The following is a 26,119-nucleotide window of genomic DNA, read 5'->3' as shown; positions in this document are numbered from 1 at the left end:
ATTTAATTATATTTTATATATTACTTTCTGGAAACATTACCAAGGTAGACTTTTGGAACGGAAGTTGGAAGTAAGGTAGTTTAAGTTGAAAAGTCAGAGCAGCAAAACGTGATTTGCAGACCTATTCACAACTTCTTTGTTCAGGCATTCTGGCCAAAGCAAAAAATATGGGTGGGGAGAGGCACAGAATCAGGGACAAACTGTAAATGTTAGTCTCATTCGCTTAAAAAGTTAATATAACAATTTTTGCGCCTGTATGTTCAACAAGAAATGTGAAAATGATGTCAGGCATCGTTGAGTGTAATTAGAGATTTACCAGAAAAAAATGAGAGATGGAGGCTAATAATGCAGAATCAAAGACATTCTGTAAAATTCTGGGGAGTTGAGCGGTATTGGCGTCAGGCTAGTACTTTATGCAGCTCAGCTATGCAGAGCTCGTAAGATAATGGGGAAACAGAAGAATCTCAAACTTCTCGGACAGGTCTAATAAACTGGAAAAATAAAATAATTGTATCAACTGCCAACTACATATGTCCTAGCCATGATTTGTTCATAACTGCACTTAATGTTTGCACCGTGTTTTTGCTGTATTGCTAGATGAACAGATTTTAGGTTGAATTAAAATTGAGTACAAGAGTAAATTGCAAAGCCTGCTTTACTCCCTGCTAAGTACGTGATTTGATTAACAATGACCTTATTCTGCGAATGGTTGAGCTCGACGTGCTGCGTCCCAGCAAACAGACGAGCCATTTCTATTGCCCCTCACTGTGGCAGCCTACCAGAGACCTTTACTCCAGTTTTTTTTTTTTTTTTTTTTTTTACCTCTAGGCATTCACTCACTTTTCGCCCTAATGTTTTTGCGCTCTAGCCAATCCTCAAGCTGCTTTCAAAGTGCATTCACAAACTGGACTTTGGCTCTCAGCTGGGATCACCACCAGCGCACAAGTACTAATTACTTGTTGGATAGCTGCTGTGACGGGTCGGAGGCTATTTAGTTGCAAACATGATGTCTGAGACTGCTCCGGAACGTTTGGGTCCTATGGCGAGCAGTGAGGACGGCGAGGTGGAGATGTGTCAGGCCATCCTCCCGTGTCATGCTAACCACCTCGGGGAACTAAGTGCTGGACAGCTCCTGAAATGGATAGACACGACTGCTTGTCTAGCTGGTAAGAGCTAAGAAAAGTATGAAATGAGAACTGGGGAAGGTAGCCTACAGACAGGACTGTCGTGCAGTCATGCACTTTAAACGTTTGATTTTTGTTTATCGTTTTTATTTTATTTCATTTTATTGCCTGTATCGGGATCTGATATTTCCCGCCGTAGGGTTCCCACGCTTCGCTTTCTTCCCACGAATGACGTCTACCTAGTAAATACATGTGTTTGCCTTAACTTCCGTATTCAGGTGGAGTTTAAAACTATAGTTTCTTTTCTCTAGCCCTTCTGCATTCGTGACAAAAATCATAACCCCCTACAGTTTAAACTCATTCACCGTGGATTTATAAGGAAGGGGTAATTCTATGGATATTATATTAAGGACAGTTTATCAGGGGAAATAATCTGGTGAGCAGTTTTTCTTGCAACGTTTTGAAGGTGATAAACCTTTAAATATGTTGGCAAAGTTGGAAAATGCTGAATGCCGGAAATGTATGAGCACATAGCTTCACATATTTTCTAATTGATAAATAATATGATATATTCTTGCTGCTGGTGGAATAGAAGTAATTTCCTTAATGTGTTGGCAAATCTGTAACTGTTGAATATTGGGGAAATGCAGAAAATAACAGCTTCAAATATTCTGTTACTGATGAGCGATATGCTACCTTCTAGCTGTTTGGGCTAGAAAACATTAACATCATAACAGTGCATTACTGAACATTGTATATGCATCTTTTTCTAAAAGGTATATACCAAATACATCTAGATGTAAGTAATAAGGCATGCTGGAGTGTGCGCTGAATAGAATTTGACCCTAATAAGGGCAGTACCCTTACAGATGAATATTACCCAACACTCAGGGTGTTTTGAGAGCATGGACCAGGGAGTGATTGCCTTAGCAGCCCTGGTATGCTGTAAGATTTGTTCAATGCACAACACATCATGCATTACTGAAATTATGAACTGGTGTTTTTATGCAGTCAGTTCAGGCTTACTTTATGTATGTATGTCTGGTGAACATATTTAACACATTGTTTTTAGCCAATATTATATTGCTTGTTTTTTTAAATACATTTTTGTATATATTGAGATATACTGCCTTTTGCGTATGAGTGGAGAAGAAATGTTCCTGGATAGAGAAAGGACGTTACGTCTGGACACTTCTAGAAGCCTGTTGTCTGTGTGTGTGAATTATGCTCAATAAAAAGTGAATGGAGAGTTGAGCCTTTTGTCTTGGACTCTAGAAGTCTTGATGAGTGATATAGAGAGAGGGTTTTGGTGGGTGGGGAAAGAGAATTGAGAGAGAGAGAAAATGCAACCAGTGAAGAAAGCCTGTTGAGGTTGCTATTGTCCAACATTAGTTTTTCATGATGAGATTATTTTCTGTGCAAGATGAGGCACTGGTGGTTGGAGTAATATTGAAAGATTGTTCATAAGCTTATTAACCACTTGCAGAGAGACTGAGAATATAGTGGGCCACCTTCAGAGACTGTTGTTTCACATTAAACACTGTAGTAAAAGAGCCATGAAAATGAGCAAGACCAGAAAACTAGAATATGAAAAGTTTATGATCTGGGGGATTCAAACAACTGAATGGCTCATGAAGCTGTTTTTTTTTTTTGTCCAGTTGTGAAACACATACAGGACAAAGTTTCTGACTTCTCCTTGCACCCCTGCAAACTCCAAATAGAGCAATGTATATATTTTAAACTGCATCCTCCCCCCCAAAAAAATGTTTGTTTACCTAACTGCACCGCTTGAGTAACTCCTTGTGTTTTCTGTGTTATATTTGCTGGCTCCAGGGAACTGCTTAATCTTGCAATACTCCCTCTCTTTGCTGGGCAGATCTTTGCACTTGAAACAGTGGTTTTAAAACTTTAGTTTTGTGCCAATTTTAGTCTGTTTTTACACACAAAACTGAATGTTTTTGTGCTGGAGTGTACAGCTGTTGTATTAGATCAATGTTTTTCTGTCTGTTGCGTATTTAGACATAAATGCTGAATAAGCAGCAGATACTTTTTATGACCTTTTAGCCTTAGTTCTTAGTTATTTATACATCTCACATTTACTTATCTACTCTCCAGGAGTGAGTGATCATTTCAAGCTCACTCACCACAAGTGTAGATTGATTGTCACCTGCAGATGTGGGGATAGGGTGTGCTGATTGTCACCTGCAGATGTGAGGATAGGGTGCGCTGATTGTCCTCCATTGCTCCTTTTAACATATATTTTCTAGCATCTATCACAGTTAATTTGTGCTTTCAGCTCAGCATTGGACTATATATTTTTATTTTGTCTTGTACAGTCCCTCAATTCACCACCTTATTTCACCCCCTATCCCCAATGTTTGCAGGAAATGCAGTCATAAAGGATCAACTCGTAAGTTAGCTAATTCTGCCTTATTACCCGTACCATTACTGTTTGAATATTTACTAACCAAGCTGCATCTGGACAGTATAAACATTATAGTGGTGTGTGAAGATGTATTTTAAATGGAGCTGCTTCACAAGTTCGAAGTTTCAAAACTTCACACTGCAAATGGTCGAGACCAAAAGGTTGAAGTTTTAAAACATTGAAATTGTAATTTAAAAAATAAATAAATAAAAACAAAAAATAAGTTTATGTTTTTGCAGGGGGCAAGCCACACTGCACCCCCACACCCCCTGCTAAATAAATATACCAACTTTGAGATCTCACTACAGTGAGGAAAATGTCAAATTTCCCAATCCACACTATACGACAATCTCCATTCAAAATCTTCCAAGTTTCAAAACTTCTATCTTATGGTCTCAACCATTTGCATTTCGAAGTTTTGAAACTTTGAGCTTGTGAAGGGAATTCATTTTAAACACTGTTATGTATTATGTTTAGCATTTACTTTCTGGTATACAAACTGCTTTCCTAAGTTTAGTATACTACTAAACAGATCAATTCAAGAGTCCTTCATTCCCACCATCTGGAAAAAGGCATTTATCCTCCCTCTCCACAAAGGTGGAAACAATAATGATATATCTAAATTCTGTCCAATTGCCATCCTCTCTCCCATCTCCAGAATTCTGGAAAAATGTATCTATAGCCAACTACTTAACTACCTACTACACCACAATCTCGTCTTCCCAACCCAACCTGGATTTAGACCTAGTCATAGCGCCACCACTGCTCTTATATATTTCTTGGACACAGTCAATCATGCTCGAGACACAGGATTCCCTGTCTCCACTATTTCTTGACCTTTCCAAGACATTCAATACTGTGTCCCACCCACTTCCTCTGACCAAACTCTCCAATTTAGGCATATCTCCCCCTACCCTAGGCTGTTTTTTCAACTACCTAACAGATAGACAACAAGCAACCAGATGGCACCAATCCCTCTCTCCTTTCCTCAACATCAATACTGGAATCCCAGAAGGGTCCATACTAGGTCTACTGCTCTTCAGCATTTTCATTAGTGATTTCCATACCAGCATACCCCATGCTAACGATATCCAATATGCAGATGACTCCACCATCATCTGCATGGCAAAGTCTATTTCTGAACAACTTACACTCACCCAAAATGCCTTCACCTCCACTGAAAGCTGGATGTATAATAACCATTTAGCCCTAAATGCTAACAAAACCAAACTCATGTTATTCACCCCCTAAAAAAAACACCCCTAACTAAAAATGAATTTACTATCAACTCACTCAATAACACTTGCTTTGAAGTAGTCCCATATAAGAAACCTGTAGGGGCCATGATAGACGAACACCTAACGTTCAACCAGCATATTAACACAAACATCAAAAAAAGAAAAAAACACCAGAAACTAGGCATCCTGTATAGGCACAAACACTTCCTCACATATGCACAAATCCAAAACTCAGAGCTGCTGTTAGTTGAGGTAGGATACTCACGCTAAAACACTAGTAAAACTCAGTCCAAAAAGATGCGTGACTTTCCAATGAGCAATAAAATGAAAGTAGAAATTCAAACAAATAAATCCATGTAAGTTAGCAAATTGTTTATTCCAAACGAGTAAGCGCTTTCGCCAAAGGCTTCTTCAGACTCTTTACACAAACTAAAACTTTGAACATCACTTTTAAAACCAACAAAAGCTTGTGATAGGATCTCTATAATCACATGTTTCCTTCATTTAAAAATACAGTAACCCATTAAACTCAGTTCCATGAATGTTACCTTGTTCAGCTAAGAAAAATACTGGTATATTAAAAGTAAGAACTGAATAGTTCAAAATAAACATACATAAAAACATACATAAAAACATACATAAAAATGCATCGGTGCCCAAGCATACATTATATTATATTAAACAATTGAGTATATCTCAGAGCCTTGTCATATTTACTTATCATCTCATGGTGCTTTAGGAAAATCTCGTACTGAACTTTCAGGCAGTATATATCAAAAAGCCATTTCAGACTTGGTTAGTATAACCCAAACTGCTTGTAATGCACATATTTACAAAGTGTGACTTTAGATATTTCCGTGTTTTACTGGAAGTTCATACTATCCAGAGTAGACTCGTAAAACAGTCAACAATTACAGGTGGTTAAAAACTTGTATCACATTAGTTAGGCTATTCTCGTATAAATCAAAGTTAAAACAGTTTTCAAAATTACTTATTTTCTGCAGACTCTGAAACGCTTTTAAAAATCACAGCACAACAAAGTATTCCTTGCGTATGTGCCTGGTTAATTCTTGAATGCAAAACAAAGAACGCTACTGTGCTTACGTACCATAGCGTTCATAAAATAAACATTGTGTCTATTTAAAAAGCCGATTGGGCTTAGAACAGGCATAAGTACATGGGGAGCTTTGCAATAGCTGTCCATTAGTTCATGCCTTAGTCTCTTCAATCTCCGTTAATAAACAGGGACATTTGACATTTCAGGATGTGAATGTAACTTACAAAAATGTGGGTGGAAGAATGCTTCAACAATAACCGAAGCAACAAAACGTCTATATGGAAACAGAGCAATATCTTAATAATTAACTTGACTCTCGTACAGATCCACAATGGTGGAAATAAGCACACTGACTTAAGCAACCATTAATTGCACTTTATAATTGTTACATCCTTGATACCCAAATTTAAAATATGGACATTGTGAAATGTTAAAACTCTTATGTGGTGAAGCGGAAAATATAGGGAAGGAATACATGAGGGCGAAAGGGGAAAATGGGAAGTATTTTGGCACATATATTCTGTTAATCCCGAATGGCATCCTGAGGTGTCTTACATTAGTTTTTATAAACAGTACTTTTCAATACTAAATATATGTGTGCAAAGATTCATTTCTTATGACAAATGTTGAAAGTATATGAAATGCCTACAATATGTCTGAGTATATAGATAGGTCATCTACACCATGGTCATAATGTTGTGAGGAAAATGTACATAACTAATGTGGAATTTAGAACAGTTAGTGGGAGATCTCTTTACCTGCGTAATCTTCTACTTTTCAAAAATGGCTTTATTTGGATTTTATCGTTAAGGCCTGGTGGTTTATCGGACCTTAATCTTATGATCCATCTTGTTTCTTGTTCTAAAGTTCTGTTAATTAGATCACCACCTCTGAATCCTTCATACACACATTGAATGGCACAGAACTTAAAGGAATGACTGGTACCAGTTGAACTTTTATGTCTAGCCAATGCATTGGTTTCTGTACCTACTCTAAGGTGGTACGTGTGTTCCCTAATCCTCTCCTTAAATGATCTATTTGTTTTCCCTATGTAGTAACTATTACATCCTAAACATTTAGCCATATATATGACATTTTACTTTCACAGTTGGTGTTAGTGTTAAAATTGTAAATCGTCCTGTAGTAGGGTGCTCAAAACTAGTTTCTTTATTAATATAAATACATTGATTGCAATGACCACAGGGTACTGTGTTTCTATTCACTGTCAACCTGTTAACTAGTGGATGTCTTGGTCTACATAGGATACTCTTCAGATTGGGAAGGTTTTTATAAGCTATACGAGGTGTGGGGCCAGCAATCTCACTAACTTCTATATCTGAATTCAAAATACCCCAGTGTTTCTTCATAATGCTTTTCACTTGCAGGCTCATTTTACTAAAAGTAAGGTTAGCTCTAACTTCATTCCTAGGGAACCTGAGCTAGTGGTCATTGCTTCATGTGCCATAAAATATGGTTTCGCAGTACTTGTTCTTAAGGTCTCCACTGTGTTAATAGTGTCTAATATTTCTTTTCTTTGTAACCTCTCTCCAGAAATCTCTCCTTCATGTCCTCTATTCCTGATACATAAGTTTCTTGTTGTGGATTCAATCTAGATACCCTCATAAATTGTCCTTTAAGGACGTTTTGAAATACATGGCGGGATGCATACTTTGTCTATGTAATATATTGTTTCTTTGGCAATCTTTCCTATAAATAGTTGTGTTAATCATACCATTGGTCATTCTAAATACTTCCACGTCCAAAATGGAAGATTGCTAACTGAGAAGTTTGCAGTAAATTTTAAGAAGTCCGTGGTATTGTCCAAGTAAGAAACAAAGTTTAATAGGGAGGGTTCATCTCCAAGCCATATAAAGAGGTAGATCCACAAAGCGACAGTACATTGCAGCATGTTCTATAAATGATAGATTATTGAAGAGAAAATATCTTCCCATCTGGCCATGACTAGGTTGGCGTAGCTATTTGCACATGATGTGCCCATAGCCACGCCATCCTTCTGTAAGTAAATGACTTCTTCAAATGCAAAGACATTATTAGTTAATATAGTCTCTAATAGCAGGGTCACAAGGTCAATCTTTCTATCAGTGAAGTCTGAATGTGCTTTCAAATATTCAGTGATCAGTCTTATTCCTCGTCATTGGGGATCACTGTGAATAAGCTAACCACATCAAGTGTCACAAAGAAAAATGTTGGTTCGTATCCAATGAGTGAGTTTGAGAATATAGGTCTAAAAGAAATTGCTTACTATCTTTCAGGATCTTCTTATTACCATTAACTAACGGTCTAAGTACACTCTCTAGATAAATAGATAGGGGTTCTGTTACCCACCCTTGACCTGCAACAATAGGTCTAAATGGTGGGTCTCTGCTGTTCTTATGGACTTTAGGAAGTCCCTGTATGGTCGGTATAGTGGGATTGTTCACCTTTAGGTATCCATACAGCTCTTGTGTTATGTCATGCGATAGTACCAGGTCATCTAGGGTATTGTAAACACTAAAGACCATGTTATTTAAATTAGCCTTAGTTACTTTTGTATATGTAGTTGTATCTTCAAGCATCTGAAACATTTTATTTGCATAGTAAGTATAGTCCATAATGTCAACGGTTCCTCTTTTATCTGCTGGTCTTATTACAATAGACCTGTCATTTCTCAATGAATTCAAAGCTTGCCTTTGTTTATAGTTTAAATTACGTCCATGTTTGGATGGTTTATTCTCTTGATGACTTCTATATATTTCATCTTCCACTACATTCCCAAATACCTCTATAGTCGGGTTCAGTTGTGGAACATATGTACTATTTGGACGATGCTTACTCATAACTTGGCTACTATCTGAGTTGCCAAAATCCAACCTTAATTGTAAATTCGAACATACATTTTGTTTCTATAATAGTATCTACTAGATCGTTAGGTTTTGTAGGAATAAAACCTAGGCCTTTACTTAAGACCTGTATTTCATATTCATTCAGTGCCCTACCAGATAAATTCATGATTAACGATTTTGTCTCCCCCACATTTTCTTGATTGTGGGGCCTAGTTCTTCCTGTTCGTCTATTGAGCCTTTCCTTTTCTGTCTCCCCTGCTTGTGGACCTTCTTTTGTCCAAAAATGGTTCTGGGCTATGGGGAGGGCGACATCTGTTTGAATTGAAAATGGCACTGTTTGCTTTTGGTCTAACTACTGCTGCACCTGATCTCTGTACGTCTGTGATGCAACCTGTCAAACTCTCACCTAACTCACCTTGGTTCTCTCTCCCATTACTTAGTATCTGTGAGGGGCTGTGAGTCTCTGTCTCTATATGATTAGATTCTGTCAACTGTGGATCAGGTCCTGTGCTGTTTCCAATAATTGGAACTTCAGGACCATCACTCTGTTTATTACGTGGGGTGAGTTTGTTGGACAATCTATTTTCTGTGTTAATGTTTTGTTGATAACTATCTGGTTTGTTAACAGGTGTGGTTAAGGTAGTATTCCTGAAACTTTTACCTGTTACACCTGATGGTCTATGAGATCCATTTAAATCAGAATTGAAGTGTGAGTTCGGTGTCATATCCCTGGGCCAAGTGAAAACATTATTATTTCTAAAATCTCGTAAATCCCTGGTAATTTTTACTTTTTTCTGGTCTAACATCCGTTTCTCTAAAAATAACACATCTTCTATAACTTTTCTTAGTTTACTCATACATATTTCATTATTACTATATTTGCATTCAAAATCTTTAAACAAATTGTTAACAACCAATCTCAATCTCTCCTCTTCAGGTAGGTGAAATTCAATCAAAAGTTTCATATAGCTAAAACTCAACTCAAGGTTGAGTTGCTGCCAACGATATAGAAGATCTGGCAGTGAAGTACCAGAGGTGGGCATTTTTAGTACTCTTAGCCCACGAGGTATGATTTGCTTATTTAAACATACTTCAAAATAATGTCTCTGAACTTGTAGTTTGATTAATTTAGTAAACACAGTCTCTAATTCATGTAAGTCTTTGGAAACATCCAAGTTAGTCATACCTAACTGAGTATCAGTTCCTCCATCTACGACTGGATTAAAGTCCATGAGTAGGTTTGTACTCCCAGAGACACAAGTCTTAAATCTGTCCAGGACACTTGAAGTAGGTTCTAACACTCTCGGTACATAAGGCAGTTCAATATTCACATTACTTTCATTCGCCATCCTCACTCTCTGCAGCTCTGACAAAGTAAAAGTAAATGCACAAATCCAAAACTCAGAGCTGCTGTTAGTTGAGGTAGGATACTCACGCTAAAACACTAGTAAAACTCAGTCCAAAAGATCGTGACTTTCCAATGAGCAATAAAATGAAAGTAGAAATTCAAACAAATAAATCCATGTAAGTTAGCAAATTGTTTATTCCAAGCAGTGGCGCTTTAGCCAAAGGCTTCTTCAGACTCTTTACACAAACTAAAACTTTGAACATCACTTTTAAAACCAACAAAAGCTTGTGATAGGATCTCTATAATCACATGTTTCCTTCATTTAAAAATACAGTAACCCATTAAACTCAGTTCCATGAATGTTACCTTGTTCAGCTAAGAAAAATACTGGTATATTAAAAGTAAGAACTGAATAGTTCAAAATAAACATACATAAAAAACATACATAAAAACATACATAAAAAATGCATGGTGCCCAAGCATACATTATATTATATTAAACAATTGAGTATATCTCAGAGCCTTGTCATATTTACTTATCATCTCATGGTGCTTTAGGAAAATCTCGTACTGAACTTTCAGGCAGTATATATCAAAAAGCCATTTCAGACTTGGTTAGTATAACCCAAACTGCTTGTAATGCACATATTTACAAAGTGTGACTTTAGATATTTCCGTGTTTTACTGGAAGTTCATACTATCCAGAGTAGACTCGTATAACAGTCAACAATTACAGGTGGTTAAAAACTTGTATCACATTAGTTAGGCTATTCGTATAAATCAAAGTTAAAACAGTTTTCAAAATTACTTATTTTCTGCAGACTCTGAAACGCTTTTAAAAATCACAGCACAACAAAGTATTCCTTGCGCGTATGTGCCTGGTTAATTCTTGAATGCAAAACAAAGAACGCTACTGCGTGCATTACCATAGCGTTCATAAAATAAACATTGTGCCTATTTAAAAAAAGCCGATTAGGCTTACAACAGGCATAAGTACATGACGAGCTTTGCAATAGCTGTCCATTAGTTCATGCCTTAGTCTCTTCAATCTCCGTTAATAAACAGGGACATTTGACATTTCAGGATGTGAATGTAACTTACAAAAATGTGGGTGGAAGAATGCTTCAACAATAAACGAAGCAACAAAACGTCTATATGGAAACAGAGCAATATCTTAATAATTAACTTGACTCTCGTACAGATCCACAATGGTGGAAATAAGCACACTGACTTAAGCAACCATTAATTGCACTTTATAATTGTTACATCCTTGATACCCAAATTTAAAATATGGACATTGTGAAATGTTAAAACTCTTATGTGGTGAAGCGGAAAAATATAGGGAAGGAAGTACTGTTTATAAAAACTAATGTAAGACACCTCAGGATGCCATTCGGGATTAACAGAATATATGTGCCAAAATACTTCCCATTTTCCCCTTTCCCCCTCATGTATTCCTTCCCTATATTTTCCGCTTCACCACATAAGAGTTTTAACATTTCACAATGTCCATATTTTAAATTTGGGTATCAAGGATGTAACAATTATAAAGTGCAATTAATGGTTGCTTAAGTCAGTGTGCTTATTTCCACCATTGTGGATCTGTACGAGAGTCAAGTTAATTATTAAGATATTGCTCTGTTTCCATATAGACGTTTTGTTGCTTCGTTTATTGTTGAAGCATTCTTCCACCCACATTTTTGTAAGTTACATTCACATCCTGAAATGTCAAATGTCCCTGTTTATTAACGGAGATTGAAGAGACTAAGGCATGAACTAATGGACAGCTATTGCAAAGCTCGTCATGTACTTATGCTGTTGTAAGCCTAATCGGCTTTTTTAAATAGACACAATGTTTATTTTTATGAACGCTATGGTACGTAAGTACAGTAGCGTTCTTTGTTTTGCATTCAAGAATTAACCAGGCACATACGCCAAGGAATACTTTGTTGTGCTGTGATTTTTAAAAGCGTTGCAGAGTCTGCAGAAAATAAGTAATTTTGAAAAACTGTTTTTAACTTTTGATTTATACGAGAATAGCCTAACTAATGTGATACAAGTTTTAACCACCTGTAATTGTTGACTGTTTTACGAGTCTACTCTGGATAGTATGAACTTCCAGTAAAACACGGAAATATCTAAAGTCACACTTTGTAAATATGTGCATTACAAGCAGTTTGGGTTATACTAACCAAGTCTGAAATGGCTTTTTGATATATACTGCCTGAAAGTTCAGTACGAGATTTTCCTAAAGCACCATGAGATGATAAGTAAATATGACAAGGCTCTGAGATATACTCAATTGTTTAATATAATATAATGTATGCTTGGGCACCGATGCATTTTTTATGTATGTTTTTTATGTATGTTTTTATGTATGTTTATTTTGAACTATTCAGTTCTTACTTTTAATATACCAGTATTTTTCTTAGCTGAACAAGGTAACATTCATGGAACTGAGTTTAATGGGTTACTGTATTTTTAAATGAAGGAAACATGTGATTATAGAGATCCTATCACAAGCTTTTGTTGGTTTTAAAAGTGATGTTCAAAGTTTTAGTTTGTGTAAAGAGTCTGAAGAAGCCTTTGGCAAAGCGCTTACTGCTTGGAATAAACAATTTGCTAACTTACATGGATTTATTTGTTTGAATTTCTACTTTCATTTTATTGCTCATTGGAAAGTCACGCATCTTTTGGACTGAGTTTTACTAGTGTTTTAGCGTGAGTATCCTACCTCAACTAACAGCAGCTCTGAGTTTTGGATTTGTGCATTTACTTTTTACTTTTGTCAGAGCTGCAGAGAGTGAGGATGGCGAATGAAAGTAATGTGAATATTGAACTGCCTTATGTACCGAGAGTGTTAGAACCTACTTCAAGTGTCCTGGACAGATTTAAGACTTGTGTCTCTGGGAGTACAAACCTACTCATGGACTTTAATCCAGTCGTAGATGGAGGAACTGATACTCAGTTAGGTATGACTAACTTGGATGTTTCCAAAGACTTACATGAATTAGAGACTGTGTTTACTAAATTAATCAAACTACAAGTTCAGAGACATTATTTTGAAGTATGTTTAAATAAGCAAATCATACCTCGTGGGCTAAGAGTACTAAAAATGCCCACCTCTGGTACTTCACTGCCAGATCTTCTATATCGTTGGCAGCAACTCAACCTTGAGTTGAGTTTTAGCTATATGAAACTTTTGATTGAATTTCACCTACCTGAAGAGGAGAGATTGAGATTGGTTGTTAACAATTTGTTTAAAGATTTTGAATGCAAATATAGTAATAATGAAATATGTATGAGTAAACTAAGAAAAGTTATAGAAGATGTGTTATTTTTAGAGAAACGGATGTTAGACCAGTAAAAGTAAAATTACCAGGGATTTACGAGATTTTAGAAATAATAATGTTTTCACTTGGCCCAGGGATATGACACCGAACTCACACTTCAATTCTGATTTAAATGGATCTCATAGACCATCAGGTGTAACAGGTAAAAGTTTCAGGAATACTACCTTAACCACACCTGTTAACAAACCAGATAGTTATCAACAAAACATTAACACAGAAAATAGATTGTCCAACAAACTCACCCCACGTAATAAACAGAGTGATGGTCCTGAAGTTCCAATTATTGGAAACAGCACAGGACCTGATCCACAGTTGACAGAATCTAATCATATAGAGACAGAGACTCACAGCCCCTCACAGATACTAAGTAATGGGAGAGAGAACCAAGGTGAGTTAGGTGAGAGTTTGACAGGTTGCATCACAGACGACAGAGATCAGGTGCAGCAGTAGTTAGACCAAAAGCAAACAGTGCCATTTTCAATTCAAACAGATGTCCGCCCTCCCCATAGCCCAGAACCATTTTTGGACAAAAGAAGGTCCACAAGCAGGGGAGACAGAAAAGGAAAGGCTCAATAGACGAACAGGAACAACTAGGCCCCACAATCAAGAAAATGTGGGGAGACAAAATCGTTAATCATGAATTTATCTGGTAGGGCACTGAATGAATATGAAATACAGGTCTTAAGTAAAGGCCTAGGTTTTATTCCTACAAAACCTAACGATCTAGTAGATACTATTATAGAAACAAAATGTATGTTCGAATTTACAATTAAGGTTGGATTTTGGCAACTCAGATAGTAGCCAAGTTATGAGTAAGCATCGTCCAAATAGTACATATGTTCCACAACTGAACCCGACTATAGAGGTATTTGGGAATGTAGTGGAAGATGAAATATATAGAAGTCATCAAGAGAATAAACCATCCAAACATGGACGTAATTTAAACTATAAACAAAGGCAAGCTTTGAATTCATTGAGAAATGACAGGTCTATTGTAATAAGACCAGCAGATAAAGGAGGACCGGTTGTCATTATGGACTATACTTACTATGCAAATAAAATGTTTCAGATGCTTGAAGATACAACTACATATACAAAAGTAACTAAGGCTAATTTAAATAACATGGTCTTTAGTGTTTACAATACCCTAGATGACCTGGTACTATCGCATGACATAACACAAGAGCTGTATGGATACCTAAAGGTGAACAATCCCACTATACCGATCATACAGGGACTTCCTAAAGTCCATAAGAACAGCAGAGACCCACCATTTAGACCTATTGTTGCAGGTCAAGGGTGGGTAACAGAACCCCTATCTATTTATCTAGAGAGTGTACTTAGACCGTTAGTTAATGGTAATAAGAAGATCCTGAAAGATAGTAAGCAATTTCTTTTAGACCTATATTCTCAAACTCACTCATTGGATACGAACCAACATTTTTCTTTGTGACACTTGATGTGGTTAGCTTATTCACAGTGATCCCCAATGACGTAGGAATAAGACTGATCACTGAATATTTGAAAGCACATTCAGACTTCACTGATAGAAAGATTGACCTTGTGACCCTGCTATTAGAGACTATATTAACTAATAATGTCTTTGCATTTGAAGAAGTCATTTACTTACAGAAGGATGGCGTGGCTATGGGCACATCATGTGCAAATAGCTACGCCAACCTAGTCATGGCCAGATGGGAAGATATTTTTCTCTTCAATAATCTATCATTTATAGAACATGCTGCAATGTACTGTCGTTTTGTGGACGACCTCTTTTTTATATGGCTTGGAGATGAACCCTCCCTATTAAACTTTGTTTCTTACTTGGACAATACCACGGACTTCTTAAAATTTACTGCAAACTTCTCAGTTAGCAATCTTCCATTTTTGGACGTGGAAGTATTTAGAATGACCAATGGTATGATTAACACAACTATTTATAGGAAAGATTGCCAAAGAAACAATATATTACATAGACAAAGTATGCATCCCGGCCATGTATTTCAAAACGTCCTTAAAGGACAATTTATGAGGGTATCTAGATTGAATCCACAACAAGAAACTTATGTTTCAGGAATAGAGGACATGAAGGAGAGATTTCTGGAGAGAGGTTACAAAGAAAAGAAATATTAGACACTATTAACACAGTGGAGACCTTAAGAACAAGTACTGAAACCATATTTTATGGCACATGAAGCAATGACCACTAGCTCAGGTTCCCCTAGGAATGAAGTTAGAGCTAACCTTACTTTTAGTAAAATGAGCCTGCAAGTGAAAAGCATTATGAAGAAACACTGGGGTATTTTGAATTCAGATATAGAAGTTAGTGAGATTGCTGGCCCCACACCTCGTATAGCTTATAAAAACCTTCCCAATCTGAAGAGTATCCTATGTAGACCAAGACATCCACTAGTTAACAGGTTGACAGTGAATAGAAACACAGTACCCTGTGGTCATTGCAATCAATGTATTTATATTAATAAAGAAACTAGTTTTGAGCACCCTACTACAGGACGCATTTACAATTTTAACACTAACACCAACTGTGAAAGTAAAAATGTCATATATATGGCTAAATGTTTAGGATGTAATAGTTACTACATAGGGAAAACAAATAGATCATTTAAGGAGAGGATTAGGGAACACACGTACCACCTTAGAGTAGGTACAGAAACCAATGCATTGGCTAGACATAAAAGTTCAACTGGTACCAGTCATTCCTTTAAGTTCTGTGCCATTCAATGTGTGTATGAAGGATTCAGAGGTGGTGATCTAATTAACAGAACTTTAGAACAAGAAACAAGATGGATCATAAGATTAAGGTCCGATAAACCACCAGGCCTTAACGATAAAATCCAAATAAAGCCATTTTTGAAAAGTAGAAGATTACGAGGTAAAGAGATCTCCCACTAACTGTTCTAAATTCCACATTAGTTATGTACATTTTCCTCACAACATTATGACCATGGTGTAGATGACCTATCTATATACTCAGACATATTGTAGGCATTTCATATACTTTCAACATTTGTCATAAGAAATGAATCTTTGCACACATATATTTAGTATTGAAAAGTACTGTTTATAAAAACTAATGTAAGACACCTCAGGATGCCATTCGGGATTAACAGAATATATGTGCCAAAATACTTCCCATTTTCCCTTTCCCCTCATGTATTCCTTCCTATATTTTCCGCTTCACCACATAAGAGTTTTAACATTTCACAATGTCCATATTTTAAATTTGGGTATCAAGGATGTAACAATTATAAAGTGCAATTAATGGTTGCTTAAGTCAGTGTGCTTATTTCCACCATTGTGGATCTGTACGAGAGTCAAGTTAATTATTAAGATATTGCTCTGTTTCCATATAGACGTTTTGTTGCTTCGTTTATTGTTGAAGCATTCTTCCACCCACATTTTTGTAAGTTACATTCACATCCTGAAATGTCAAATGTCCCTGTTTATTAACGGAGATTGAAGAGACTAAGGCATGAACTAATGGACAGCTATTGCAAAGCTCGTCATGTACTTATGCCTGTTGTAAGCCTAATCGGCTTTTTTTAAATAGACACAATGTTTATTTTTATGAACGCTATGGTACGTAAGTACGCACAGTAGCGTTCTTTGTTTTGCATTCAAGAATTAACCAGGCACATACGCGCAAGGAATACTTTGTTGTGCTGTGATTTTTAAAAGCGTTTCAGAGTCTGCAGAAAATAAGTAATTTTGAAAAACTGTTTTTAACTTTTGATTTATACTAGAATAGCCTAACTAATGTGATACAAGTTTTTAACCACCTGTAATTGTTGACTGTTTTACGAGTCTACTCTGGATAGTATGAACTTCCAGTAAAACACGGAAATATCTAAAGTCACACTTTGTAAATATGTGCATTACAAGCAGTTTGGGTTATACTAACCAAGTCTGAAATGGCTATTTTGATATATACTGCCTGAAAGTTCAGTACGAGATTTTCCTAAAGCACCATGAGATGATAAGTAAATATGACAAGGCTCTGAGATATACTCAATTGTTTAATATAATATAATGTATGCTTGGGCACCGATGCATTTTTATGTATGTTTTTATGTATGTTTTTTTATGTATGTTTATTTTGAACTATTCAGTTCTTACTTTTAATATACCAGTATTTTTCTTAGCTGAACAAGGTAACATTCATGGAACTGAGTTTAATGGGTTACTGTATTTTTAAATGAAGGAAACATGTGATTATAGAGATCCTATCACAAGCTTTTGTTGGTTTTAAAAGTGATGTTCAAAGTTTTAGTTTGTGTAAAGAGTCTGAAGAAGCCTTTGGCGAAAGCGCTTACTCGTTTGGAATAAACAATTTGCTAACTTACATGGATTTATTTGTTTGAATTTCTACTTTCATTTTATTGCTCATTGGAAAGTCACGCATCTTTTTGGACTGACTTCCTCACATATGCAGCAAGACTGTCCCTTGCCTCTTCCTTTCTACTTCCATCCTTGCTCTATAGTTCACCTTTCATTACTAATATACAGTCCTCTCTTAAATCCAAAGTGGACTCATGCTACAATAAAATTGCAAAATCTGTAACCAGCGCCAAACACTCCTCCCACCACTGTGTATCACTCCAATGTCTAAACTGGCTAGAACTTCCCCGACATCTAATATATGTGCAACTAACCACAGCTCATAAGCTAATGTCTAAGCCTTCTAGTTGTCCTGCTGTCTCCTCTCTGTTCACCATGTATCACCCAAATGTAATATTACTAAGTCCAGCATGTGCCACCCAGCCACACATACTCTACATCAGTTACCTACCATATCTTCTATTCATTCGTGACGCCTATATAACAATAGCGCTAAGGCTGTACCTTACTGTCAGTATCTTTAATCTTCTGCTCTTCGTCTTTCCCTCTCTACTGCAAAACTGCAATACTGTGTTTACACATTCACTATTCTCACACGTCATCAATTGTATTCTTTTTTGGCTTGCATACTTAAAATCTGACATTTGTATAACTAGTATTATCGATTTTATTGCATCACTTATTCTGTAATGTAGTGTTCTGTACCATCACTGCTTGATTTCTGTATTTTGATTCTATAGCTTTATCATGTTTTGTTTTTTGGAGCTTTTCTCCCCAGCCCTGTACTGAAAACAGGCTCATCCTGGCTCAGTAGACCTCCTGGTAAACAAATGCGAATAAATTAAATAAATAAATAGTTTGCTTTTGTATTAGTTTATAGACAATTAGTTAATTATTAATTGAAGGAAAGTATCATTGGGCTACATGATCCTACTGAAATTGATACTCTAAATATTTGCATAATACATTGGACTCTGTGTTTAGGGTCTGTGAGGTGTTGTTATACACAATCCTTGAAAATACAATTCCATTCTGAGAAGGGATTCTAAAAATGCTGTTATGTAGAACATATTGTTTTTTTTTCTGGCTCTGTGCTCTGATTACATAATTACGTACTGAGGAATGACTGATGCAGTCCTAATCCGTTTCCAATCTGCTTTTTGGTTTTGCAGTTTATTCAAAGTAAAGCTGTCATCTTCCAATATGATAGCATAGTGTTTTATAAGTATGGTATATTATACCACCTTTTCAAAACCTTACTGTTATTGAATGTACGATTTTTTTGTTTACATTGATTTAAAGAAATACTATTTAAATGTTACAGGCTTAATTTAGGATTAATAATGTTAGACAACTCTGTATACTCTTGTCTGACAGAATTTCTCTGAACTTTGTGGCTACATTACCCCTTCTGTTTCTGTTTCTCACCTCTTTCTCTTGTGTTCTTTCAAGTCTGTCTGAGAAGGACATATAAGACAGGCAAAGTGTCTGCCTTTTCCTTGGTATTGCAGAAAGGCATGTATTTTAAACTTTGACACCCCCATCATATTTTAACTGATCATACTGCTCGATTAAATGCTTGTATTTTTTGTGTTGTATTTGACTGTATTTGCTGGCCTTGGGGAACTATTTAATCACGCAATACTCCTTTTTTCTTTGTGCTCACTTGAAACCATGGCTTTAAAACTTCCGTTTTGTGCTAATGTTAGTCTGACAAGTTTTACTCACAACAGTGAATGATTCTATGGTAGAGTGTATGGCTGTTGTATTAAATCAATAATTTTCTGCCTCTCCCATATTTAGACAGAAATGCTAAATGAGCATCTACGTTTTATGATCTTTTAGCTTTAGTTCTTAGTTACTTAAACATCTCACACTTACTGGCTATTTCATTTCAGTGCAGGAGAAATACTTCCAGGCTCTCCACACAAATGTAGAATTGATTAGTAGCACCTGCAAACATAGGGGGGAGGGTGACCTGCTTCACTCACCTCCCACCTCCATTTCCCAGCCATCCCAGGATGGACTGTTTTAAACACTTTGTACCATGCCCACTAAATTCACTTATTAGCCCACCCTCTTAAAGTCATACCACATATTCCTGCACACACCACAAAATCACCCACTGAGCAGTCAATAGTCCCTCAAAAGCAAATGCCTACAGATTCAAACAGTGCCTTACTAAACCTCCAGCTAACTCTTCTACTATTCAGTAACTTACTTTTTTGTAAACTCTAAACAAACCTACTTTACTAAATGATTCTATATAGGACATGCATTTATTTCTATCTAATCACGTAATACCAGACACTTAAATACATTGTTGCATTACTGCTTCTCATAGCATCCAATGTATTACAACCACCATTTCCTCATTAATACTCCATTTGTCCCCACAACAATGGCATCAATTCCGCCTAAAATTAAAAAAAATACCCCTGCACATCCTTCTAGATCCAACTCTCTCTCTCTCTCCTTTACACATTGCAATGCAAAATAGCATCAGTAACATGACTGACAATATTAGTGCCTTTCTGGACTACTGTTTGTCTGATTTGTTAGCCATTACTGATTTTTAGCTCAAAGACAATCACCACCACATATACCATGTCTTCCCCAGCTGTAAGTATGACTTTGATGCTAGGCCAGACAAAAGAGTGGGGGATGGTTTGATGCTATTGTACAAATCAGCACTCAGCATCTCAGTTATCATCAAAGCCAATTCCTCAATTGATTTTGACCCCAATTGGCTCCTATTTTAACTCTCAGTTAAATACTCACATACATTTTGCCTGGTCATTGCCTAACTGCCACACCCAGCATCACTCACATGTTCTAAAACTACTTCCCATATTTTCTCATATTAAACTCAATAAGCACATTATTATTATTCTTGGTGATTGTAATCTGTACCTACTAGGACCTATAAAATATGATCTTTTTGAATTTCTTGCTGACCACAAGCTATTCCAGTTAGTGGCCACCACCACTAAAACCAACCTCAGCTCATATCACCACTCATTTTTACTTCCCACCCTACCAGTTGTAGCATAGCTAGGGTGGGGCGAGAAGGGCAGTTGCCCTGGGCACAAAGTGTTGGGGGCACAATCAGCTGATCCCAAGTTTTTTATGCAACACCGGGTTTTAAATGCCAGTATAGCATTTGTGTTCAAACTGAGCACTGTAGTGCTCTGTGTGTGCTCTAAGGTGTAGCAGCTGTAGCAAGCACTTACATTTTTTTTGTAACTTAAACATGAGTGCTATAGTGCTCCATGCAGTCAGAGTATAAACTGTAGCAACTATTTGTTCAACTTACACAACTGCACCTTGTTCATCATATTGATCATTGTTGCAGTAGTCTTAGCTATATGGTAGATTATCTTAGCTAACTGCATTTGGAAGCTGGAAGGAGAAGAGTCTAGGAGCCCCTGCAGAATGGTCCTGGCAAAGCTTAATCTGGACCTAGAGAAGGAATCAAGCTTCTAGTACTTTGTAAAAGTATCTACAGAGGCTAAAGTAGCATCTTCTAGAATACTTCTAGAATCCAACCCTTTTTAAAAAGATGAAGCCAAGGTCTTGGTATAGTAAGCTTTGACACTGCCTGAAATAGATTTGTTATGGTGAGTGTAACAAAAGATAATAGCCTTGGTCAAGCATTTGGAAATAGTTTAGTTGGTTTTGACACAGGTTGTCTCTTCTTACTTTCATAAGAAATGAACAATTGATCTGAAGATCTGAAAGATTTAGTTCTGTCAAGATAGTACCTGAGTTGTATGTGGACATCCAAGGAATGGAATATTCTTTTCCCCTCATTTTTAGGTTCAGGAAAGAAAATGGGAAGATGGATAGTTTGGCTTAAAGTAAACCTAGATACCACTTTAAGCATAAAAGAATGATAAGTTCTGAAAGAAACCATTTTACTATGGAAAATGAGATAGGGTTGACTCACCATAAGGGCTTGCATCTCAGAAACTCTTCTTGCAGAGGTCAGAACAACCAGTAAACCTGTTTTCTATGCTAATAACCTAAAGTCAGCCAGTTTAGCTGGTTTAATTGGAGCAAGTGTTAACTTTTCTAACACATAAATAAGATTCCAAGGAGGGGCCACCAGTTTTCTTGGAGGTCTGATATGCAAAATGCCTTTAATGAACATGGAAAAGATAGTAGCAACCCTTGTCATCACAATAAACAAAACATGCTGGAGGGATAGGTTCCTGACCCAGAGACTCCCCAGACTCTGGAATAGACTGCCCATACATGTCAAGCAGAGCACCTCTTTGGCCCTCTTCAAAAGGAACCTTGATGACTGGATGGGAGAAAGGAAATTCACCCCAGGGATCATGTCAGTTGCCCTGCTAGACAGGGGTCCAGGGAAGTAAATAGCGTGGGAAGAAATAGCCAAGGAATTGTTATGGCTAGGCTTGTATAGGCCCTAGGGCTGATAGCCTAGTACCAACCTATGAACCTATGAACCTATTTTGACATGAGACTATGTTAAAAGAGTAGGATACACAGACAGACATGCTGAAATGGCTGATAAATGAACCCAGATAGAGGAATAAGAAAGGCCATATAATAGCAACTCACACAAATACTGTAAACCCAGTGAACAACTTACCCTGAATGGGTGCTAGTTGTGCTGTTGGCACTAACTAGAAAACTTTTTCCATTTGCTAACATATGATTTTTCTAGTAGAAAGCTTTCTAGCCTCCATCAATACCTGATGCACAACCTCAGTAAATAGGTTCCTAAAAGGAATTAAGACCCCATCATCCAGGCAGTCAATTGAAGATGATTGATATTGGGGTGTATTAACACCCCTGTTCTTGTGTGAATGGATCCAGTCTATGAGACTTGTAGTAGTTGCCCCTGGCCATTTCCAAAGAAGGGAGAACCCTTGTTGCCTGGGCCAGAAGGGAGTCATGACAATGATCTTTGGTTTTTCCTTCTGAATCTTCAGATGTGCCTAAGATATTAGTGGAAAAGGGTGGAAAAGCATACAGGAACATTGCTGTCCAAAGGAAAGAAAAAAAAAGTAATCTGTCTTCCAGGCCTTCTTGGATGGAGTCCTAGAACAGAATCTTGCCAGGTGATTGTTCAGAGAGGAGGCAAAGAAGTCTATTTAAGGAACTCCCCACAGATGGATCCAATCTTAGAATACTCCCTAATTTAGTTTCCATTTATAAGGCCCTGCCCTGGCAATGCTCAGCTTGTCTGCCACACAGTTTTGCTCTGACAGAATGTAGGATGCCTGTAGAGTGAGACTGAGCTGTCAAGCTATACCCTAAGTGTAGATCAATATGTATGTATGTATACCTTTAAGAAGCTTTTCATGGGCTTGCTCATGTGTATAAATACTGAGCATGTACAAGCCTGACTGCCATTTTGTAGAGAGCTGGGGAGATATAAGCATGCATGTCTGTGTAGGCTGTCAGTTAATCAGTTTGTTTATATTTTGTACTGCTGCTGTCCATACTGATGTGTTTCTATGTAGTAAAGCATATAAACAAACTACCCCACCTGTTCATCTTCAGTTGTAAACCAAGACGAGTGACATGGTGTCAGAATGGTTTCCAGAATCAAGACCAAGAGGCACTCTGTTAATGTTGGAGGAATATAGAAGAGTGGATCATCCCCAATGCACATAAAACTCAGAAAACAGGTCAGAAATGAATTCCAAGTATCAAAACTTGCTTAAATGATTTCTTATTCGGAAAATGTAAAATGAAACACTCAGAATGCTCAAAACGAATTTCTAATTAAACGAAATGTCCGAAACTGCGACATATTGATAAAAATGTTTGAAATAACTACAAAAAATGTTTGAAATAAAGTCTGAATCGCATAAAATGTGTAAAATAAGCAAAATGACCACATTTTTTCACTGTGGGCTACTTTTTACATTAATTAAAGCTATTCAAACTATCCAAAGTATATAATGTGTTTGCTAGTTTGTGCAGTATTGCAGTTATTTCACAAAATACAGCCATTTCAAAGCATATTTCATAAAGTAAAGTATTTTGAGGAGTTTATCGTGAATTTGAATGTTATTACAAATACTGGCTGTGTGTGCATGTTCGTATATAATTACAAGAGCCATTTTTTCAGTGTGTTTGGGTATACTTTGTTAGCATGGCTGAAGGATTATGAAAACCAGGTCTTCTTATTTTTGACAATAATATTGCAGAGAATTGGAGGGTGTTTGAGCAAGAGTATGATATTTTCATACAAGCTGCATTTTCTGATAAAAATGAACGTACAAAGGCATTTATTCTGCTTAATTTAGCTGGTTCAGAAGCCATAGAAAGAGAGCATTCATTTGTGTATGCGCCTACTGTGTTTGCAGAGGAGGGGGAAAACCATCATATAGTGGTACCAGCTGAGTCAAGGGAAGACCCTTGCGTGCTTAAAACATAAATTTAGAGAAATGTGTAACCCCCAAACGAATATTACAATAGAAAGGCACTTATTTTACACAAGAGATCAAAAGCCTGGGAAACTTTTGCAGCATATATAACTGACTTGAAAAACAAGGCTAAAGTGTGCAGATTTGGTGATTTAAGGGATGAAATGATAAAAGACAGACTTGTGGATGGTATTGAAGATGATGCTGTGAAAAAGATTTTGCTTCATGACAGTGATTTACCTTTGATTAAGGCCATTGAGATTTGTCAAATATATGAGCTTATAGAAGAGCACATGCATATGCTTACAAATGTAAAATGCATACTTCCAGTGTCTTCTGGTGCTAATGTTGATAGTATGCAGCAAGTATTTAAAAGAAACAGGCTCAAGAACATAGCAGCAACTGTGAGCTCTGCAGCAGTCACTGGCAAACCACGTAGCTTTCTAGCAACTTCCAGAGTGTGCACAGTTTCAGTGAAGCCAAGGGTGAGTCAGCAAACTCAAAGCATGTGCCCTCACTTAGCCTCATAGTCAGGTGTTGTAATTGTGGTTGCAGTCATGTATCTAAAAGAGAAAAGTGCTTAGCTTTTGATCAGCAATGCCACAGATGTAAAAAGCGGAATAATTTCCAATGATATTTGTAAATCAAATGAGGCTCATTCTTTTATTAAAAGAGACACGTTGATCAGTTAGAAAGCTGTGAAGCTACTTTTTATATTGATGGAGTGTCAGTGCTTAATGAAACAGTCAATGCAGTAGATTTATGAGCAAAGAATGAAGTCTTTTATACTGTTCGGATAAATGTGAGACACATAGAGCTCAAAGTTGACAGAGGTCCAAAGTCCAATGTTATGTCAGCAGAAACATTTGCTAGAGTATGTACTGGTGAGCAGCATGATTTGGCAAAGTGTGCAAAGCTTGTTGCTTATGGTGGTGAAGAAATTCAAACTGAAGGTTCAGTATTGCTTTCATGTTACTCTGCTGGGAACAGCTATGACTTGCAATTTTATGTGGTCAGAAGGCATGTATAGTCATTATTAGGCCTCAGAAACAGTTGGAAAATTGGACTACCTTCATTTAATAAGGAAGTGCACCATGTAAGCTTAAAAGACTACTGTTCTAATTAAGCCCAATCTATTTGTTCTACCTATGCTGATCTTTTCAAAGACAAACTAGGCAAACTACCAGTTGGGTACTCCATGAAATTAGACCCTGAAGTTAGTCCAGTTGTCAGACCAGCCCATAAAGTTCCAGTAGCTATGCAGAACAGAGTCCAAGATGAGATAGATAAAATGGTGCAGCAAGGTGTAATTTGTCCAGTTGCAGAACCTACTGAATGTGTTTCTTCCATGGTTGTGGCTCATAAGATAAGCTCAGATGATATCACAATATGTATTGATCCAAGAGATTTGAATAAAGCACTGAAAAGACCTCATCATCCAATGCGTACAGTCGAAGAAGACGCTGCTCTTATGCCAAATGGCACTGTTTTTTCTGTCTTGGATGCAAAGAGTTCATTTTGGCAAATTTTGCTAGACTGAAAATCTTCATTGCTAACCACTTTCAGTACCCCTTTTGGCAGGCACAGATTTCTGAGAATGCCAACATGCAATGGAGCAAATTATTTTCTGGATAGATATTCTAGTAGGAGGTAATGGTGAAGCCGAGCATGACAGAAACCTCAAGAAAGTTCTGGAAAGAGCATGTGAAATGAATCTTAAGCTGAAGCCTCAGGAGTCCAAATTCAGGCTACGAGAAGTTACTTATGTTGGTCATTTATTTACCAGTTCAGGCTTGCAACCAGAACCTTCACAGCAAACTGCAATTCTTGAGATGCCAGCTCCAGACAATGTTCAAGCCCTACAATGTTTTCTTGGCATGGTTAACTACATAGACAAGTTCATTCCAGTTTTAAGCCAACTTTCAGCACCACTTAGAGAGCTGACATGCAAATATGTATCTTGGT

At 36.9% G+C, this 26,119-nt stretch overlaps 1 protein-coding gene across 2 annotated transcripts in view; it reads left to right on the top strand.

Annotated features, from left to right (window-relative positions):
• The first annotated feature begins 833 nt into the window (after positions 1–833).
• Positions 834–26,119, top strand: part of ACOT12 (acyl-CoA thioesterase 12) — a 772,547-nt gene continuing 747,261 nt past the window's right edge. For both annotated transcript variants that reach the window (XM_044064240.1, XM_044064239.1), the window contains exon 1: positions 834–1,166. In XM_044064240.1, the coding sequence (XP_043920175.1) occupies positions 1,004–1,166 (163 nt within the window). In that variant the 5' untranslated portion in view covers positions 834–1,003. The remainder of the gene's footprint in view (positions 1,167–26,119) is intronic.

The sequence above is a fragment of the Protopterus annectens genome, chromosome 2.part2, assembly GCF_019279795.1.
Source record: "Protopterus annectens isolate FY-2018-M chromosome 2.part2, PAN1.0, whole genome shotgun sequence".
Classification (NCBI taxonomy): Eukaryota; Metazoa; Chordata; order Ceratodontiformes; family Protopteridae; genus Protopterus; species Protopterus annectens.
Note: the sequence above shows the minus strand (reverse complement) of the source record. Positions and strands in the feature narration are given on the sequence as shown.